We start from the raw sequence: 23,034 nt of genomic DNA on the forward strand, positions 1-23,034 counted from the left end.
ATAGACCAGAATTCAGAAATTTGCCGTACCCGGGCGGGAACCGTGAGACCAACAGCGCCACAGAGGTAAGCATACTATTATGGAATTTACTATTTCTTATAAAATCGATTGCTCTTGATATATGCTTTTTCGGACATATTATTTTGAACAACCACATAAAAGTTATGTACTCGTACCTGAAGCATAGATGATAAAATCATCAAAACATAGTCGACATGACAATCATGTCCGTATTTAATTGTGATTGTCATTTTTCTTAGGATTAGTACATGCATCAGTGTTACATTCCAACACTGCAAGCTCAAAGGCAATTTCAAAAATCAAACTCAGGCACTTGAAATTTTATTTTATAATCCGAATAAAGTTATTATGATTATTATTATTTATTAAGTATAAATAATTGCATACAATCCACTACAGCTACACGCAGGTGCCCTGGGTATGCGCGATGACTTATTGTAACTCTGGCTCAAAAATTTCAGGTTTCAGGTAGGTAGGTACCTACCTACTTATTTAGGAATTAAATTAAATAAGTATTAGGCAGACGTCTATTTATTTTTAAATCTGATGACTAACATTTTTTGTCTTTTGGGCTCGGTTCTATCACCTCATAAAAGCCAAATCCCGAAGCGATAATGTAGAAAACCATCTAATCTATATTTATCTTTAAGAGAGCTAAAAAGTATTTTATAGACATGCTTAATCGAATTTTTATTGTGTTAGCGTCAACGCAAGAGTCTGACTTAATATCTGTTTGTTTTACTGTCTTTTTTGAAGAGGGTGTAGGTTGCCGGAGATTGCAGCGATTTTTAGACCGGGTTCATAATTTTGTTTATAGGCTCGAAAATTAATTTGTATTCGGAAGGGGCATCGCACTCATAAAATAATCGCGAATATTCACGATACAATTAAAAGACATTGGATGAATTTATACTCAACAACAGCTATATCAAAAAACCACTAACTTGATAAATGATAATCAAATGATAAGTGACAAAATAAATCATATACTAAAAATATACAATTTTAACCTAGGTAGTTAATTTCAGTTGTACTTCATAATTTCATAACAATAATAATAATATATATACTTATTTACTTCGGCATTATTTTTCTTTTAGGTATTCTTCATTACGGCGAAGCTGCAAAGTGATATGATAAGCATAGGTACTACATAATAATATATTATACACCCGTATATGTAGTACCTTTAATAATGTATACGTGTTTTACTTATTTCTTAATTCAGGGCTATAGACTAGACTTAAATTTAGAAAAACTGTCCAGAATTGCAATGATTTGAAGTAAAAAGAATATTTTCAAGTTTAAGCACGGGTACGGAACGAAAACTTAGAAACTTATTATAATCTGTGATATTTGTTATCTGTGGTCGAAGCGCATGCGTGCAATGGTTCACTCATTCTACCAAATCAATCAATATCAAGCGAAAAGTGTAAAACGTCAAATATGACCACACGTTAGTAAAGCGCTAAATTCGTATTATTTACTAGTATTTCGTGTAAGTTATTATTTTTTTATTGTTTTATTGTTATGATGCAACGTTAAGGCTCATCAAATGCAAGTGGAACAACACCTAAACGTACTCAGCCAGTTAGACTATGAGGACGAAGCTAACAGTAACTTAGGCTTGATGTCTGCAAAAATGATGGAAACCCGTTATTACGAGGGTTGCGGACGAGAAGGCCCTATTCGCTGCATGTTTCTCGGCGAATTCCATCCTGTGGCTGGTCCGAAGATATCTTGTCAGGTGAGTGGGTATTACATTATGACTCAGAGTGTTATAGTTAAAACTTTTGTGTCTCGTCATCGAATACTTAAAATCTGCAATAATGTAGGTACTTGGTTAGTAGACAGGACGACATGCGCAATAAATTGCCCGCCATGTAAGCACATGTAAATATGGGGAGTAATTATTGATTTGTCTGGCTCCTTTCATTTTGGAGGGGATGTGGGGCTAGACTATATCTATAGCTAGCTACTTTGTAACCAGGGACGCGTCGGTCTGGGGTCACTAAACGTGTTTTGTACTTCCTGCTATTGAGTTGTGTTCTAAATTTGAAGGTAGTTTTATTTTTTTCTTCCACAGTTCCCCGAAGACTACATATCAAAGGAGGTTTTTGATTCCATTAGTGCATACATCATTCCTAAACCACAGATCCAGAGATGCACTATGACAATGTAAGTAGTGATTATTTTTTTCTTTAATTCATATATTAAAAATTTCTACCCTCACTATTATAAAATTAGCGTACCTACTTATTTCTTTTCATAATAATATAGCTAGTGATATAATTACATGATTGTTTTTACTGTTTACAGCAATGCCTTGGGACACAAGATAGTCGGTTACCCCATACGGATAGATAACCCGAGATACGAGCGCAACGTCTACCTTTTCAACTTGTGCTTTGTCTGCGACAGTTGGTCTAAAACTGTGCAGTATGAGCCAGTAGTGAAGAAACTTGGGGAGCACCTGGTACGTACTCTATACTTTACGCATCAAACTTAAAATAAAACATATTTTAAAACCAATAACCTTGTGTTTATTTTCCTTGATTGTAATAACATCTAATATTTTGTTCAAAATTTGAAGAGTATTTTCTTGTTTAATAGAATGTGGTATTAATTACTTGTTTTGATGTTACACAGACTATAATGGAGGAGGAGACTCGCTTCGTGTCAGGTGGATCGAACAAGCTGCCTACGCTGCTGGCTCATTTGCTACATGATCTCAATACCTACCGCAAAGCAACTTTAGTTGGTACGTATGATTTCTTTGTTTGTTATGCTGTGTGAAGGTACCTTTTTCATTTTTTTTTATTTTATGTTCCAATGCTCTATTGCAAGATATATCTTCGTTCTTTTGTTTTTAGGAAATTCTTTTGGTTTTATATCAAGTTGTAAGCCTTGCTATTTTGTTTCTATTTAATTTTAATTTATTTTTACTATGTCTTTAATGGTGTTACACTTATTTTTATTTTTTTTACTTAGTATGAAGAAGATTTTTTTTTTCATCCATTTTATTATTTGGTTTTTCTTTAATCTAAGATTCTAATCAATTATAAACTTCAAATAAAGAGCCTATCTTTACACTCGTTAGGTGCAAATGCACATACATGCAAAAAAAATTATGCTGAGCGAGGCTATGCAGCAAGCGCAATGCTATGCTAAATAGGCTAAAAATATTAGTATTTGCATTTTAATCAAATCAGTGCACTTACTAATTTATGTGTGTTATGAAAACAAAATATTTTTGTTAAATCAGGTATGCATTTTGCTTGGTCTTTTGATCTTTTAAGAAGTTGTGGACTTCTTATGTCACTAATCTTAAATTATATCATAGCCCCATAATCTAACTGAAAAGAAGTTTCCACCCCTTTAATCCTATATTACAATTACAATTTTAACAACCTAGGAGATTTACTTGCCTCATTGAGAACATCTTTAAAACAACAATTAGATTGTCAAGTACATATTAATTATTTTGCTGCAGTCATGGCAGCTACACACATGCAACACACAAAACATGATAATATTACATACCTATAAAAAAAATTACTTCGATTAATCACATTGATTTCAAAGATTTTACATTCAGTATATGAGTAGTATTGTACCTGATCATTTATTGACTACCATACAATGTAGGAAAGTACTACATCAGACAAGTGACCCAATCACCTTTAAATAGTCTAAAATAGTGTTTTAACTTAAACAGTTGACTGCAAAATGTGCTTAACCACACATGTAATAAGCTAATAATGTTAAGATAATAACGAGTCTACTGTACTCCTTGACGAAATTATTAGTATACCTAGATATTAATGTACCACTGCTAGGCAAGGGTCACCTTAAACTGCCTGTGTCTGTCTGACTACCTTAAAGAACTGTTAGGCGTGCAATAAGTATGAGATATAATACACCTATAACTTCTTAAAGTCATTGGTGTGTTGTCCTGGGTCTGAAACCTTAGTAGTTGGAACCCATGGGACATGAATGTAGACCACTTAGCTATCATGACTCTTGGTCTTCTTCTTGTCGTATGGTTCGTGGTCAACCTGGCGTCAAAGTTGTTCAAGCCGACCGAAAGGCATTTGACATGGCTTAACTACTGTTATCTTATTCACAACAACCAGCACCGGACGTTTAAACGTTTTTTACGTGCCCGCCGAAGCACGGAGACGCTCAGTTCAAATACCACTTTGCGGTCAACCATCTGTAGAATGACCGCGCCAACGGTTGCTTAACCCACAGATTTACACCACACAACTGGCTATGAGCGCCTCATGATGACTCTTGGTAGCAAGTATGCTACCAAGAGTCATCATGAGGCGCTAATTTACCTAATAAATCAGTAGATTTATTAGGTAAATTAGCTTTGACTGCATTCGACTTTGAAGTTTTTCGACAAATCTATATTGGTAGTTTAACACTGCTAAGCCCAAATACCTCCTATTTGGGCTTAGCAGTGTTAAACTACCAATATTGAAACAAATATTTTCTACTACAGAAGGTGAGACGGTGATGCATCTGAAAGTGCTGGAAGTCCGCAAAGACCCTCCCCCGGTGTACGACCACGATGTCCCTGTCCTCGTAGCGTCCGTCGGTATGCCCCGCCCTGGTCGTCCGCGCCGCACCACGCCCCCCGAAGGTTCCGAAGCTATACAGAGCCAGGAGCACTTGGATGTGGAGGATGAAGAGCCGTTTGAAGTCGATATGGAGGCTGATTGGGATCTTACTACTAGACAGGTGATTATTTGATTATTTCTTCTGTTCAATAGATTGTCTGAGGATTTTCGGAATAGAGAAAGTTGATATCATTTGGGTCACTAATTTCTGATCATTGGGTATAGTTTGTGAGATCAAACTTTTTGTATCTTGGTATAAAAGCAAACCGCTGAAGCAGTAAAACTAAATACGAAACTTAGGAGAATGGTTAAAAAAAATATATCTAAATTGACAACATTTCATTTTTTTAAGTAACCTATATTATCATTTTATTCTAAACTAGATGTGAAATAAAGGGACCCATATTTTTTATTTTTGTGATATTTAGTTATTTTCATTCATGATTTTCACTTTGAAAATTGTTTCATTCTAAACAGACGTAAGTGCCAAGTGACGTCACATATACGGCGGAATAGCATAATGCCTTTGCCTCACAAGTCACATCATTTAGAAAAAAAATATATACATGTCAGTGACTTGTCAACATGGCGCGTCTATCGTATTATTGTTTGCTTACAAATACATTAATTGTTTTATAAGTTATTATTTTCCGTTCTCCGTTATTTATAAGTCATGAAAGTATCTGAAGGACTCCAAGTTGCTTATAGTGGGAACCTGCCCATAGTAAATTACTTAATGCTTTTGGAATATATGCACGAAAACATACTTACTTATGCATTACTTTGTACATATTTTCTGAAGAATGTGAGAAGCGTAAAATAGACTCGGGACTAATCCTGAAGTATTGTGGTAAACATCAGCCTACTTTAAATGACTACAGCATATTTAATTTAATGCTGCTGTATATACACCAGCAGCAAGACTGTCAAGATGCTCAAAGTGAAAAGGTGATTGACAGTGTGGCTGAAGCAACAAAAGATCAAGCAGATTCAAAGCTGTGGCATTCCATGTGTCAGGGAAGAGTCACTGGTTCTAGGATCTATGAAGCAGTTCATTGTCAAACAGGAAATGGTGTTTTGGTGCAAAGTATCTTAGGTGGCTATAAGGTGCCTGAATTCAAAGCCATATGACGAAGTAAAACATTATCATCATCATCATCATCTCAGCCGGGAATCGTCCACTGCTGGACAAAGGCCTCCCCCATCGAGCGCCAATAGGACCGGTCCTGGGCCGCCCTCATCCATCGGACTCCGGCAACCCTTACCAGGTCGTCGGTCCATCTTGTGGGGGGCCTGCCAACACTACAAAAACATTATAAAAACAATTAATTAAAATATTAGAAAATGATTTTGGAGTTATTCTAAGTTCAGGCCTAATTCTAATTTCCCCTGTTATTGGTGTTCCACCAGATGGGATTTCTGCGAAATTTGTTCTGGAGATAAAATGCCCAATAAGTGGAAAAACAATCAAGAATTATGTTAAAAATGGCAAACTCCAAGGATAATGTAAGGCCCAAATAATGGTTCAGATGCATGCTGAAAGATCTGTTTTGTATTGCTGATCCAACTTTTGAACAGGCAAAATAATTACACAAATTGAGTAGGATGCAAATTACAATTCCAAAGATTTTAGAAGACGCTGAACCATTCTGGAAGCAATATATTGTTAAGACTATTTTAGAAAGTGTTAAATAAAACAAATTGAAATTAGTTTACGTCTTTTTATTCATTTTTTATTATAAGACTATGGAGATTTATTGACCCACATGCTACTGTGACTTTTTCATCTGAATTAGTTTATTATATACTTATAACAGTGTGGCTTGAGTATCTTAAACACGGACACACAACACCCACAGCATTACACTATTCTTGCTTGTTTGAGTTAGGCGTAGCAAAAAATTGTTTTCGATCGTCTCCAGAACTGTTTTCGTAAGATGGCACAAAAAAATATTTGAGATCCTTCATAACCCTATACTGTTAACTAGGATTCATTTCGATAAATCTATAATGTTTAAAGTTCATAAATGATGCTAAATACTTCAGTCTTCTTCTTATCGTATGGTTAGTGGTCAACCTGGTGTCAAAGTTGTTCAAGCCGCCAGAAGGCCTTTGACGTGGCTTAACGACTGTTATCTTAACAGACAACAACCGGGACCGACTTTTTACGTGCCCTCCGAAGCACGGAGACGCCCAGTTCAAATACCACTATGCGGTCACCCATCTATGGAATGACCGCGCCAAGGTTTGCTTAACCCACAGATCGTTTACCGACCAGTGAGCGCAACTGGCTATGGGCGCCTCGAAAACTTCAGTAACCTATTTATTGTGGTATTTTCGTGTTTGTTTACTTTAAAACATTAATGACATTTCAAATGTCAATCTACTTACATAACTTTTATTCAAATTGCAAAGGCAAAGGTAAGACGTTATTCTTCCGTATATGTGACGTCACAGCGTAATTTTTGGTTTTTATTTTATTTCTCCCGAAATATTGAGCCAAAAAATATAAAAAAATATGTTTTGTATTCAGGATGAGAAAATGAAGAAATGGTATTTTTATTTTAGGTACTTTAAAATTTTGAAATGTTGTCAATTACTTCTACTCTTCAACTCAACATCATGTTCTTACTTTTGACACATTTCACTAACATGATTAACATTTTTGAACAGTATGCAGTCAATATCCAATACTGCCTCATTTTTTTTATTTCCCTAAACCGAGGAGTGTCATAAGTAGATTTTTTATTGAGAAGGTATATCCACAGTAATATGGACAGCCTATAAACGCAGTTGGTCTAACATAATTGCCAATACAATATTTGTCTCCCAGCTCCTGCCGTACATCGATGGCTACAACCACGTGTCCAAGATATCAGCCGACGCCAACGTTGAGAAGACGCTGGTCAAGTCGTGTATACAGAACCTGGTCTACTATGGAGCGGTGAGAACCTTTCAAATATCTTTTTAGATAGGTTACATATAGCTATTCGGATTACCTACGCGGTTTGGTAACAAAAGTCATTTGTCTCATAGTAAAAATATTGTTCAAGGTGTGTTTAACCATTTGAGGGTCGAAGCATTAAATAAGAACGCAATTTTTAAACTGACGGTTCAAACTTACTTGCTTATATTATTAATTAATCGTACACTGTAAATCAACTGAAGGTTGAAGAAACCCGCCCATTCTTTTTCTCTCTCAGAAATCTAATTAATTTGTATATTAAAATTTACAAATGTCTCTGCTACAGAGTTTATATCAGTCTTTCATAAAATTACTACTAGCCTTATTCCCAAATATAATAATGTCACTATTGGCTTTAATAAATGTCGCCATATCTTTTCAACCATTCGTCCAGTGACAAGCCTAGAACTTACCTAGTGACTGAGGCGCTATACAGTTGAAGATATTTAATGTTAGGTATAGTTCTGTTTTAGGTGATAAGGTGGATACTAGTGGGATACTAAGCCTACCAAAAGAAAGCAATTCTATATCTGTAAAAATTAATCCCTATTTCCCTAGCTCATGACATCACGCGTAAAAAGCTTGACTGTTATCTAATTCCTTTTTTCAATTAAGTCTGAGCGAAGCTTCACGGGTCAGCTTGTATTCTTATAATTACTTAGTCCTGTTATTATGGTTAACATTCCGATGAAACGATCGCATAGCATCCACAAACAATTACCAACTTGCATTCACTCCTAAATACGAAACATTAAAATCATTTCCCGTTTATACATCTCCCTACCTTGAACTTGACATTCGCAACTCGCGGCGATCGATCATTCAGCTTGTTACTACCCCACGTTCCCCTTCGTCTACACATTTTTATAAATAAACCGTCTCGTTAAACCCCTGTCTGCTCTCCTTTGCACATATTTACAAGTTATACCTGTGTTATATGTCTAGCCGGACTTTTGGGCACGAAAGCCGATCGATTGGTGTGTACAAATAAAATGTAGCTATGCGTTTGTTTAAAGTCTGTCTGCCCCCTCGATGAGGGTGCCTGTTATTAAGTTTGTGTAAAGGGGTGCAATCCCTCATAGGTACTAGATGTGTTTGGTTGGTGTTCAATTTTATGCAAAATATCTGTATAGTGTTTCTGACCACCGAAGTTTTGTCGCACCAAACTTAATTCTTCAGTTCTGTATCGTATTTTGCTGAGCCTTTCCCACATGTACCCGCTTTTGAATATTAATGCTAGTTCCAAAATAAACCCTATTGGAAACTTCTAGCTTTTCGTACCTTTGCTATATATTACTAACACGAGGTAACGATTCCCTAGCTGGATAATATCTATTTAAAAGTTGACGCTACTGTTTTCCAGACCCAAACTAAATACCCATAATCTAGACATCTCGACGACAGTCTGTATTTTTTTGTATTTAATCTCCTCGCCATCCATTGTCATGAAACCAGAACCACGTGCAAACTCTCGTTTCGCGGGGGTATTTTAAAACGCCGCCATTCAGCCAGCGTGGCGTCACTAGCGTCCAAGCTCATCTACGCATGCGTAAAGCCGGTCCACCACTGCGCAGGTGCGACGTCAAACCGAGCTTACATTCTCGATGCTAGCGGAAGGCTTCTCATATCAAATATCCCTTGCCGGCAGGAAGCACGCCAAGGGATATTCCGATATGGAAAAATACATTTAAACATGGCTCCCTGAGTCGACTGCGCATGTGCGGCGTTACCGCGTGGTCACTCGGTTGCCGGCCAACGCTTTTCATAACCACGCACGCTTTAAAGCAAAATACCTATTTTGAGTTTCCACATGCGGCGGCACGTTGCTATTATACGTGCCGCCGCGTTATAATGTAATGTTTAGTGTAAATTGTGTGTGTCGAATTGTAAATATATAATTTCTAAGCAATGGGACAGTGTCGTGATGGTTGTAGGACTTGCAGATTTTGCACTAAACCAGGTATAGTTCATCTTAATTCTTTCTTAGTAATGGTCAATATAATAGTTTAGTTTCGTGTAGCTTTTAAATTAAGTTTTGGTCTCTAATATATATTTCAATGATACAAATCTTCATACGGGCACGTGGTATCTTGTGGAAATATTTTCAATGCAACTTTTAGTAGCTATTTATTCGCGAATAAATCGCAAATTTTAAGATATCTTACTTTATAGCGCATTCTTATTGTTTAATAATTTGGAAAAAGAGGTAAAACCAGCAGTCAGATAACAAGTTCTAATAAAGCAAGACAGTATATTTTTTTGCGTATATTGTGAAGGTCTTTTTAACATGTTTCCTTTGTTCCCAGGTGACATTGATCCCTGTAGTGAAGTTCAGCAACATGTACCGCGCGACGCCGAACTTGAGCAGATTGTTCAGCGACATCGAGCTTCAGAAGTCCTGTCTCGCTTTCATCACCAATGGAAGCGATGCTAAAGAGAAGGTTAGTTCTATTTTACATATTAACACCTTTAATTGGGGCTATGTTTTGACTAAAAAGATTACATTCAATAAAAATAATCTCGTAATTCATAAAATATCGTGTTTCCATTGTTATTTTAATCCTTTTTTATTGAGACCATGAAACTTCTGAGTATGGTAGTACTTTCTAAGTACTACCATGTCAATTACAGGGCATGGCATACGCCGCCATTTTAATTTTGTACAATTAAAATAATTACTGATTTATTGCGCTTAAACACATGTCAGTATCACAAAACGGCAACGCATCCATATAGAATATGAGCCTTAGGATGCTTAACTTACCGATAACTTACTAACTAGTACGCACAGGTAACTTTGAATGCTTCCTCATACTGTCTATAGAAAAAAACCGACCAAGGAATTTAATGTATTCATCACAAATAATTTAAGGCTAACTAATCAGCACCCCTAGCATATTTTGTCATACACTTTCACTCACTGGTACTACAACTTTAAAGTATAAAGCTGTGCTACAATACTTCGTGACCATACTAATAAATGTTTTTGTTTCAGCCGACAATTTCCGATGTGCTAGAGATTCTGTGCGCGTTGCAGCAAGGTACCACGCTGCGTGCTGTGTGTGAACGATTCGCCACCCCTTCCGGCCTCACGTTCGATATACGACGACTTGTCGTCTACGCTCAACTGCATGGCCTCATTAAGTGTCTCAAACGGTAAATATTTTATTTATTTATTTATTTATTTAATCTTTGGAAGACCAACAGCAAACAATAACATTTTAAATGCATACAATACGCAACAGACAGCCAATTATAGGTCTCCGCTTTTAGCTACTTTATATAAAAATAAAAATGATGCGTGAGCACTGAACTTATACAAACATAATAATAATGTACGAAATAATGAAAATCAAAAAGTATGTAAAACATTAAGACGTAAAAATCTAAATTAAAAAGTTGTTATGTTGATTTATTGCGGTTATCTATGGAAAAAAAATCAAGACTGAGCATCCGCCTCACTGAACTGGGTTTACTAGTGAATACATCGAAGTCGTGTGTTCTTGTTTGTCCATTTAGAGTCTTAGCTGCTCGCCAGAGAAATGCATTTTGACGATAGTTTGTACAGACTAATGGTAGGTGCACAGGCACATATTGTCTCACGCTTCTCGATGGTACATTAAAACTAATTTTATTTAAAAGGTCAGGGCAATCAATAATACCGGATAACATATTTAACAAATAAGTCACATCGGCAATTGCGCGGCGATGAGTTAAGGGAAGTATATGAAATTTTCTGCAGAGAGTAAAGTAATCATCGGACTTATATTGTATTTTAAGTTTATAGCATAAAAATTTTATGAACTTGCGTTGTATATTTTCTATTCTAGAGATGTATTTATTATATCGCGGGTTCCAAACCTGGCTTGCGTATTCTAATATACTGCGTACATAGGTACAGTATAAAATTTTTAGTGTTTTGGCTTCTTTGAAACTATCACATGTACGTATAACGAACCCTAGTGCCTGGTATGCCTTGGTTACTATGCTATTAATGTGATCTTCAAAAAGTAATTTAGGATCGTGTATAACGCCGAGATCGCGAACATTCGTGCATCGTTGTAGTTTGTGGCCATTTAAGTAGTATTCCGAGGATACAGTTCTGGTTTTTCTACTGTAAGTCATGACCAGACATTTAGAGGGATTTAAATCTAATTTATTAAGTTTACAGTAATCGGTTAAGCGGTTAAGATCCGATTGGACACCAAGGACATCCGTAGGCGTTGAAATAGATGTAAAAATTTTCATGTCGTCAGCAAAGCACAAAACCTGGGAATTTTGGAAGCACTTATCTATATCATTAACGAATATAAGGAATAACAAAGGACCAAGGAGGGAACCTTGCGGAATGCCACTCGGTACCTTTACCCAACTTGATATGTAGTTATTGACCACTACAGCTTGCGAACGGTTAGTTATATAAGATGTCAACCATCTCAACAAATCTCCTCGTATCCCGATTAACTGTAACTTTGTAATTAACACGGTGTGATCTATTCTATCAAAACATTTTGTATAATCAGTATATATTACATCGACTTGCTTACCGCTACTCATAGATTCAGTGATGTAGTCATTAATTAAAATGAGGTTCGAAGTTGTAGAACGACCTTTCATGAATCCATGTTGAGTATTGTTAAAACTATTTTTTAAAGCCGCGTAAATTTGATTATAAATAATTTTTTCGAATATTTTTGATAGTATGCATAATTTAGAGACTGGTCTGTAATTAGTAACATCTGATTTAGATCCTTTCTTATGAATGGGCGAAATAAATGCCTTCTTCCATATCAAAGGTACAGTGCATTCGGCAACAGATTTCTTAAATAGTATGCTGATGGGGATAGCTATGGTGTCGGCACAATTATATAGGAATAGAGGAGGTATTAAGTCGGGTCCTGCTGATTTTTCAAGATCTAGTGACTTTAAAAGTTTCGTCACTGTTGTGGTGTCTATATACACTTTGTGAATATCTGATACAGCATCTTTGTGAGAATGTGAAGAGATAGTGAGGGGAGTAGATGTATGAGATGGTTGCAAAAATGTTGAGTGGAAATAACTAGAGAAAGCGTTACATATGGCATCACCCGTGTTTGCTAGCTGGCCATCATATGCAACGGAGCCTGGTATAGTTGAAGACTTACGACGTGATTTGACGTAAGACCAAAAATATTTAGGATTAGTCTTGATTGATTCCTCGACTGATTTGATGTAATTATCATAACACTGTTTTTCTAAACGTTTAACTCTTTCTCGTAATAATTTAAACGCCTCGTAGTCCGACCGATTGCCGTAAACTTTGAATTTTTTATTGTACTTATGTTTTTCTTTAATACATTTTTTTAATGAAGGTGTATACCACGGGGGAAATGAATTGTTATCATATGACAATCGTTTGACGATATATTTATCAATAAGTTGCATAATTAAAGAATAAAAACAGTCAACCGCGTCATCGACCGACATATCAGCGAATTTGCTACACCAATCGATATTACTGATACTGTTGTTTATTTCGGTATAATTACCTTTCAAGAATAAATATTTGGTTCTAGGTGCAGGTTTCAAGTAACTTAGTTTAGAAATTGTAATTTGAACAGAGAGAGCCTTGTGATGTGGGTCAATTGGAACTAATGGGTCTGTACATTCTGACACTTCAACGGTGCTGTTAGAAAGGACGAGGTCCAAAATTCTACCATATGTATTATTTACATGATTGAATTGCTGTAAATTCAGATAGTGCAATGTATCTATAAAGCTTTGCTCATCGGGGGTACTCGCTATAATAGGTGTTGTTATATTGTCATCCCAGTTCCACGATATACCGCTCAAATTAAAGTCTCCTAATATTAGGAAGGTATCGTTGGTATGATTAATAACGTTTTCCTCTAATTTAGACATGTAGTTTTGAAGCTGACAAGAAAAAGATAGACCGGTATTTTGCTTACACAAATATAGAACCCCTATAAATAAATTGCTTTGGTGACGGTGGGAAATATTGGTAGGTATTTCGATCCAAAGATCTTCTGCTGTGGAATTAAAATTATATTTGATATTGGCAGGAATATCCTTTCGAATTGCAATTAGTACCCCTCCGCCACGAGTTTGATTAGTAAGTTCATACTCTCTGTCACGTCGCCACACCACATATCTGTTATCGAACAATTCGGAATCGCTAATACTAGGCGTTAACCACGATTCGGTCACTACTACAATATGATATGAGTTAAGGCAGACATTTCGGTAAAATGACAATGTTTTTGAGCGAAGACCGCGTACATTTTGATAAAAAATAGATAAACTATTAATACGGAATGTATTATAACTAGCCATTTTTGTATTTTATACACAAAAACATAACAAGCAACATCTCAAGACCATAATAAAATACTGATAAGCACATTATTTTAACCAGAACACTAAAGCATAATTCACCCAATACCCACAATAATAAAGCGCAGAAGTAGTGAGATAAAATGTGCAAAACATGAGACCTCTCATTCTCAGTAACTAGCCGCGGTAGCGTACAACGCCGTGCGAGCGAGATAGCAATATGTCTTGCATTTTTTACTTGAAGCTGAACAGGCCAGCTAGCGCAAGCGTTGGCGCGCGATGACGACTCAGTTCGTAAAGCAGGAGTGCTCAATCTTTTACATGCAATGGAGTTTAATAGTGAAAAATGAATACAATATAAAATGGAAAAGTTATTATAAATGTTAACACATGAGAACTTTAAACCAAATGAAGCATTAAGACTTTGATGAAATATCAGCAAACTTATTATACTACAATTTAAACAATTTTGTTTAAATCCTGAACCTTATTAATAATAATAGGATGTGATGTATCATTTTTACGTACATGGATTTTGCCGTACTTCACCCAGACGAAGTTGAAATTTTTCTTTTTGGCGGCTTCTCTAGTTTTGTTTAATAGAATCTTCATATCGGCACTTAAGTGGTCGTTGACATAGATTTTCTCGGAGGAGTTATGGTAGCCGAAATCATCTGCTTTAAGTGACTTCTTAGCGCGTGCATTCGCGATGAATTCTTCTTTGATATATCTGTTTATAAAACTGATAATAATCGGCTTCTCCTTAGAATTGTATGAAGGAACTCTAGACACATAATTGATCTGGGTTTTAGAAACCTCATAACCGATTTTGGTACTGATGTTAGCGATGATTTTAAATAAATTTTCATTTTTTTCTTGAGGTATACCTTTGATCTCCACGTTGTTAAGGCGGGATCTTTGCTCCTTTTTGCAATTATACTGCTTAAGCTCCTGTACTTCCTTTTCCAACAAAGCCCACTTATGTTCTATATCTTCTATGCCTTTTTCGGCTTTGAGTATCCTTTCGTTGAAGTCATCCATTCTATCGCTGATAAACTGGCATGAACTCTTAAGGTCTAAAATTTCCTCTCTCATGTGCTTGATATCTTCTGAAATCTTAGGTATACTGACGAGTTGGCTTTTGATTTCTCTTATCTCATTCATAATACCTTCAAGAGTAACAGCTTCTTTTGGAGGTAATGATGTCGGAGAAATGTCTTTGCATGATACACATTTCCATGCCGATCTTCGTTCTGCACCTAATCGTTTCCAACCCGATTCCGTCATGTTCGCACACCCGAAGTCAAAGTGTTTCTTACAACCTCCACAAATAACGCCGTTAGAGAACTGACTGTTACAAGAGTGACACTTCAACATTGTTATTTTAGTTATTTATATGAATCGACTTCTAAAAAATGTTTACGATATATGGAAATTTTATTTAAGCAAATACGTGTTGTTCGTACAGTGGTACGCTTTTTTGACTAATTTCGAACATTTTTGACAGGAATTTTAGGCTCAATTTGCCTGTCTTTCTAAATTTTAAGCATACATTTTCATACCTATGATTTCATACTTAAATGGGCACTAAAATGATAAAGGCCTGTTTAAGACTACAATGGATGAGGCAAGCGCAAAAATGTATTAAGTGACGTACCGAGAGATGCCTTGTGTCTCATAACTTTGACATCTTTTTCAACATTAACGTCGTAAGATTATGAATTTTACCTGCAATAAAATTCAGACTTATTTCTGGACTACAAACTTAATCATTCATTACTTTGAATATAATTCGACAGTAATCTTATAATTGGGAAAATGTATCTTACCATCTTCCCAGGTATCCGGTTTTCATCCGCAACTCACTCCGAAGCAACGGCTTCAACACCCGCGTGGAGCCCGTCGTAGGCCTCCGCCGGCTGTTCAACGGCCGGCACTGTTGCGATGAGATCTGCTGTCTAGCGCGCATCGACCTCACCACCCTCGACCAGATCATCGAAGACGACCCTAATGTTGCCATCATTTGGAGGTAGATTTAAGGCAGAAAAAAGGCATAAGTCCTAACTAATATAGTGTCACTTACGTCTTTATTCCACTTACATCGTGTAGGGTATATTCCGACTATGAAAAAGGCAATGCAGCCGTAACTTAGGAAGGAATATTATAGTTGAGAAAAGGCTTAAACCCCACGTAATATAACATCACTTAAGCCTTTCTTCCATCACACTCGACTAATGAAAAGTTAGCCTAACCAAGTTACTCATGATACCAGCAATTTAAAGACGTAAGATGATACAAACTTAACATCACTTAAGTCCTTTTTACATTGAAAGTGCAATACCTTGAGATGAAAAAGAGCGTAAGACAAAATATATAAAGCGACTTATGCCTTTCTTCCACGGAATGTATTTAACTAGATATAAGCCGAACATGTTAAGTTTCTTACGTAAAGGGAAGCTGGGAATTGTTGTTTAATCTGCTTTTAAATTACTGATTTCGAGATCTCGTACAAAAAAAATAATGAAAATTTTCAACCCTCAATTAGTCTTCTTCGGGGTTGAAATTATTTCTTTCCACTACATCTTATCAGTAGCCTAGTGATTAAAAAGGCTCTGGTAATTGCAAAGAAATCTCGATTCAGTTGTCGATCGCATTTTTTATGACAAAATTTCATCAAAATTATCCAACACCGATTTTTTAAATATTTCAGTTATTCCCTTTTTTCATACGAATGCGCTGGGCGTACGCTTTGTTGATTTATTTTTTTCTTTATTTTTTTATATTATTGTTGATTAAGTTAGTTGTAATAGTCATTTTTCTTTCTTTCTTTTGAAGTTGATTCAAACAGTTATTTTATTTTTTTATCAAGTCTATTTAGTTCCAAATAATCAGTGCTAGTTCCTCCTTATTATAACGTTTCTTATCCTCAATTATTAGGTTTAAGTGATTTTTCACCTTTAAATATTTTTTAGATTTTAATTAGTTACTTTTTTCTCTATTAAAACTTATTTTTCTTAAATTAATCCTAAATTAAATAAAGAGTTTGGAATAATCATTTACCAAACCGTATTTGGACACCATAAGACCTTACTAGTCCAAAAAAGTGATTAAAATTTAGGACCGTGAACTTATTCTGCGTAAATAGAAATTGTACCTCAGAACCAAATGGTTATAAGTCATATGTTTTAACAAAAGTTACAGAAAAATAAAAAAAAAACAGACAAAAAGTACTAAATTACACTGTAACTTTGAACGAAAAGCAAAAAAAATAGTACCTAAAAATATTGGACCTTTTAATAATTTCGTTCGTTGACATTCATATATTTACTTATTATTTTTATTAATATTATTATGTTATTAGATTTTAATTTGACATTCGTCCCCTGACATGTATATAATTAGTAAAATATTTTGACTTTAACCGTTAAACAACGATTAATAAAAATGTTCCCATATTAACTTTACGTGTTAAACTTAGCGGTAGATAATTTGCAACGTAAACATCATTATTTTAGATCAATGATGATGATTCGGAATATTCAACTAAACATAATCTTGTTTCATCTATTTTACCTACTCACTTTTTTTTTATAAACTAAAAATAATTTCTCCTTTTGTATTACTTATTGTGGTATATCTTTAGATAAATCAAATGTTCAGGCGACACAAAAACGATTTGAAAGGAGTAAGTTTTTGTTTTATACAAATAACAGGATGTAGTCATCATCTGTACGTAACTGTTCAAGTAAAAACTTTAAAACTATGAATTTCAGAATTTTAAAATATCTATCTAAATGTTAGTTGAATATATTCTAGAATCGTCAACATTGACTTAAACACGCAAACTTAGTATATAATTTAATTGCTAATATTATAATTATGTAATTATTAATATTATTTGTATCTCACTCAAACGTGTAACAAGCAATAGTTAATTTTAGGATGACATTAATAATGAAAATACATTATTATATTATATAACATTTCAATAGTATAACTTAGATATAGATTAATTTCTCGCAAAGATATATATACATATAATATATACGATCGTGCCTAACCATTATTTAAGACGTGGTAATTTTTAGTAAATTCTTTTAAACGAAATTTTACTCGAAAAAATTATTATCTAACTATCTCAAAATTTTACTTACGTCGTTTTTGTAGTGATGTTCCGTCTTTTATATTTATTAGTTGATAGAATGGGACTTAAAATTGATTTAAAATAAGTTTTTTATTAGAATATTTTTTTCAAATGCTTTAGTTTTAAGTGGAACGGCTTAATTCACGTACTTTTTAGACAAATCTACTTAAACTCTCTACTTAGGAAATTCCGTTAGGAAAATAGGCACATAACCACTTATCTATTGTTTGCAATCTTTAAGAATTGGGCTGTACTCTTATATCCTAATATACGATAGATATATACGGTTATATTCATAAAAAGTCACACACACCTAAAGTCTGTATACAGGATTAGGAGATCAAAACATATTTTTATTTTCTTGTATCTGCCGAAAACCATGCGAAGCTTGATTTATTTAGTAAAAAGATAAATGCAAATTGTGAACTTCCTACATATTTATGAAAAGGCTAAAAATATATATTATTAATTCTATGAAAAGAACAGATAGCTGTTTGTCAAATTCCATATATTTTCTATGATAAAATCATACTATATAGCTTCTTTTTATGTTTATCAAAAATCCCATACCCTTAAAGAGATAACAAATATTTATGTCCCATCCTGGCAGATTGATTTGAATCGTAACTTAACTTACTTATGCATTTTAACATTAAGGGTAATAAATATCCATTTGAGTACAGTACAGACTTATTACGATACGTTTATTTGTAGACAATTATATTAATTTATTTTATTTTTAATTTCGCAACCTAAACTTATATTTAATTTACCTCTTTAAAAATACTTACAATTTTGAAACTGCCAATGAAATCACTACCTTTTTATTAATATTTTTATGTTCCTTTACTCTACATATTATTATATCTCTACATATTAATTAAAGTAATAAGTCTGTTATAAAGCCCAATTCATTCAGATTGTATGAATTCTGTAAATAAGATGAACTTTTAAACCCTGCTTAATGATTCCATAGCTAAAGGTTGGTACGTATCTGAACATTTATTTGTAATGCAAAGGTCTTCAATCTAAAACTATTCGCATAAAGTATCGCATCACTTTTTATTAATGACTAGCTGACCCGCGCAACTTCGCTTGCGTCATATAAGAGAATCATAATTTTCCCCGTTTTTGTAACATTTTTCACTGATACTCTGCTCCTATTGGTCGTAGCGTGATGATATATAGCCTATAACCTTCCTCAATAAATGGGCTATCTAACACTGAAAGAATTTTTCAAATCGGATCAGTAGTTCCCGAGATTAGCGCGTTCAAACAAACAAACAAACAAACAAACTCTTCAGCTTTATAATATTAGTATAGACTATACTTATATTTAGTAGAAAAAAAAGATTAATTTTGCATCGTAATTTGTCGTTAATATAAGCGCTAATGATTACTTAAATCAGTTTGAAAATCGATTACTATGCAACTATGTGTAATTTTTTTATTTACTCACTTCTGACGGAACGAAATTAAGGCTCTATTCCATACACAAAGCGCGTCCATACATCAAACAACACAGATCGCCTACTATAAAATTTAACGAAAGCAAAACTTCGCTAGAAAAACGGTTGATACTAACCATTATTTCCTTAATCTCCCAGCTTCTAATGAATTTTGAATCTTCCCTAACTTATAATAATTCGCGAAAGCATGAAACCAAAATTCTATTTCAACACATTTATCGAACATCAAAATTCTAATAAAACACGGTAGGCCTACAGGTCCATAAGAGAAGCCTAGTTTTAAAATTACGCGTAATAAATATTTCTTTAAAGACAGCATTACAAGTAAATATTCACTCGTACAATGACCTTTAAGCACCCACATTGCCATTTAAATAGCTAAACTTGTACAGTATTAGTGGAAGTATTGTATATTGTTCTATTACGTCTTATTATTTGTACTGGCATTCACGTGCTTTTCACTGCGAATCGATATGTGACCACTGATCTTGTATATAAGACTGTAGTTGTTTACTGAACACGGTTGACTGGCTGTAAGCTAAGCGCTCATTGTCAATAACTCAATGATTTCTAGAGCATACTAAATCCTAGGAAGATTTCCCTAGAATTAATCTAACATCAACTCTATCATTTACCAATTTTGTCCTGGTTTCAAAGTTGTCTTTCGAAGGTTATCTTATCAGGGTGGTTTCCCAAAGCGACCACTGTCCACATGGCATTTCGCCATAACGGCTTGTTAAGCCGTACCTCACCTAAGAATGCCTATCATTTTAGCATCAAATCTACCTTACGTCGTGGATAGTGATTCTTGTATCAAAGTTGTTACGGCACCTAAATGTGATCTTAGTAGGATAATTTCCAAAGTTTACGTGAAGGACTTAAGACCTGATTCCTCTCTAACACCCGGAAGACACCAACCCGCTTAAATATTGAGACACAGTGTAGGTGTAGAACAAGAGAAGTTTATATTTTCTTGAACTAACGCCTAAAAGAGTCCACTATCAACCATGTTCAGCTAAAACAAGTAATAGTCGACAGTCGCCACACTTCTTTTCGTGACCCCATGATTATTATTAATTACACATATTATTATGTATAATTTAAGAGAAATTTTATATATGTATAAAGATATATTTGAGTTCCCACAGATATGTAATCACTGCCATCACAGGCATTTAGACATTGATTTTATATAGGGTACACGTGCATTTGTGTGGCATTTTCGTGACAGAAAATTTTAGAAGTGAAAGATATCGTATATACTAAAATTTATTCGAAATTGCCTTAGTTAGATTAATTTAGCTTTATATCAATTCAAAAATTTATTAAGTATTTCTACGCGTCTACAAACTAACTTAAACGTTCAGTTAACATAATTATTTTTCAATAATTTCGTTTTTATTCTTCCTATTTGTTATACAAACTTCTGTTCACAAAAGATTTCTCAGTTAAGTAATTTTCTGCAAAAGTCACGTTTACCTACTGTCTAAAAATCTTTATTTTCTTTCTGAAAGTTTTAGTATATACGATATCTACAATTAGTTTAGCATAGAGAGGGTGTATGTACATAAGTATTATTTTACAGACACGGACAAATGTGACGATGCACGCTAGAGTGAGATAGTAAAACTTAACGAAAGCTTCGGGTTATAACTTTACAGAATGGCTTACGAACGTATCTAGCAGATAACGGCAGCCTGTGGATAAATGATATTATTTGTAGTTTTAGAGCATTTTATATTAAGTTAACTTAAGCTTGTAGAGCGTAAAGGCCCAGAAAATGAAATAAAAAACGTATTGTACAGATTTTTTTTCCTTTTTTGTTTGTACATATGAACACATAGTTCAGGTGTTAGGGATAGATTATTACTCCATTATACGAAATAGGCGCTGCAGAAGCAATTAGCTTAAGAATAGGTTTCGATGCGCCGTATACAATAGTAATTTATTCCGTATTTTTAGTATATAGTCGCCGTTCGCTCGGTTTATCGTGTACCACAAGCAATAGTATTTGATAGTTTTGTCTCCAGACTTAGCTCCGGCAATATGACATAGTATAGTCTTATGTGACTGATAGCTGCATGTGTTTTGGTGTACGTCGGCGGGTATTTAGAAATATAGTAACAAGCCACTGCTCATGTTGTATCAATAGGTATTTACTAGCAATATATTTATAAATACGATAGACAATATGAATAGGTCTTTTCGATGTATACATACACTCATTTTCAAACCAATAATAGAAAATTTGTATACATATATTGTAATCAGTACCGATGTGCGTTGTTCTAAGTTAGTATGGTTAAGCGTCAATAGCCAATAGTCTTTGTAAGAATAAATATACCCGCCGATTATGCCTTCAGAATAGCGTAGGAGTTTGTTCGTTATGACTTAAATCGGCCTTTTAATTATTTATAGTTTCCATACAAGTAGACAGACACTTCCCAACTAGCACACAAGCTGCTTATACAGTCGTTATACAGCCTGATAGTTGCATAAGAGTCGTTCAAATGCTGTACAATTCTCTATAAGTTGTATACTAGCTATTTAAAAAACCCTTTAACAGCTAGGCGGGACAGTAGCCGTTTAGTAGGAAACTAATGACTTATAGTGATATATGAGCATGTAATTGCATCGCTAGACAGCCTAGGGAAGTATAACTGAGTTAATGGAATCTTCTATAACACCGTTAACTGTATAAGGGGACTTTAGGAGATAAAGGAGTTTAAACGGAGTTATGCGTTGCGCTTATAGCGCTCAAGAGCGTAAATAAGCTTTTTGTAATGCCTTAGGTTCTATAACAGATTTTTTTAGGGCTAGTGTATTACTCATCTATAAAAGAGTTGCGTAGGTCTTTAATAGCGCCTTGAGCGTTATATCAGATATTTATATGGCTTCTGTACGGCAAATAGATGTATAAGGTATCATTCGAAACATTTTTACAGCCATGGGGATTACAGAATTATGTTAAGCACCTAAAGCGCTATAACCGAGTAATATACCTTTATACTAAAGCTTAAAATTATTATCATAATATATTTACATAGGTGCAGTGGTGGTTCAGTCTGTCAACTGTTTTTAAAGAATAAATAAAATAAAATAAATAAAATAAATAAAATAAATAAAATAAATAAAATAAATAAAATAAATAAAATAAATAAAATAAATAAAATAAATAAAATAAATAAAATAAATAAAATAAATAAAATAAATAAAATAAATAAAATAAATAAAATAAATAAAATAAATAAAATAAATAAAATAAATAAAATAAATAAAATAAATAAAATAAATAAAATAAATAAAATAAATAAAATAAATAAAATAAATAAAATAAATAAAATAAATAAAATAAATAAAATAAAAAAAATGATTTTCAAACTATTTTAATATTCAACGACTGACCCCTAAAAGTACGAGTAAAATGCTGGTGTGCGACCAAAACAATTATATTGAAGCACTCCTATGCCACAA

The 23,034-nt window shown here is 34.1% G+C and overlaps 1 protein-coding gene across 2 annotated transcripts; it reads left to right on the forward strand.

Moving 5' to 3' along the window:
* The first annotated feature begins 1,419 nt into the window (after positions 1–1,419).
* On the forward strand, positions 1,420–21,364 carry LOC142986131 (GATOR complex protein NPRL2-like). 2 transcript variants are annotated; one of them, XM_076134406.1, is made up of 9 exons: positions 1,420–1,768; positions 2,108–2,199; positions 2,341–2,497; positions 2,671–2,782; positions 4,532–4,770; positions 7,483–7,593; positions 9,921–10,055; positions 10,610–10,770; positions 15,788–21,364. In XM_076134406.1, the coding sequence occupies exons 1-9, from the start codon at positions 1,577–1,579 to the stop codon at positions 15,978–15,980; spliced, it is 1,392 nt and encodes a 463-aa protein (XP_075990521.1). In that variant the 5' UTR covers positions 1,420–1,576; the 3' UTR covers positions 15,981–21,364. The 2 variants fall into 2 exon arrangements, with proteins under 2 accessions (XP_075990521.1, XP_075990522.1); XM_076134407.1 differs by lacking the exon at positions 1,420–1,768 and adding an exon at positions 1,830–1,904.
* Positions 21,365–23,034: the final 1,670 nt, after the last annotated feature.

This window comes from Anticarsia gemmatalis, chromosome Z (assembly GCF_050436995.1).
Source record: "Anticarsia gemmatalis isolate Benzon Research Colony breed Stoneville strain chromosome Z, ilAntGemm2 primary, whole genome shotgun sequence".
Taxonomy (NCBI): Eukaryota; Metazoa; Arthropoda; class Insecta; order Lepidoptera; family Erebidae; genus Anticarsia; species Anticarsia gemmatalis.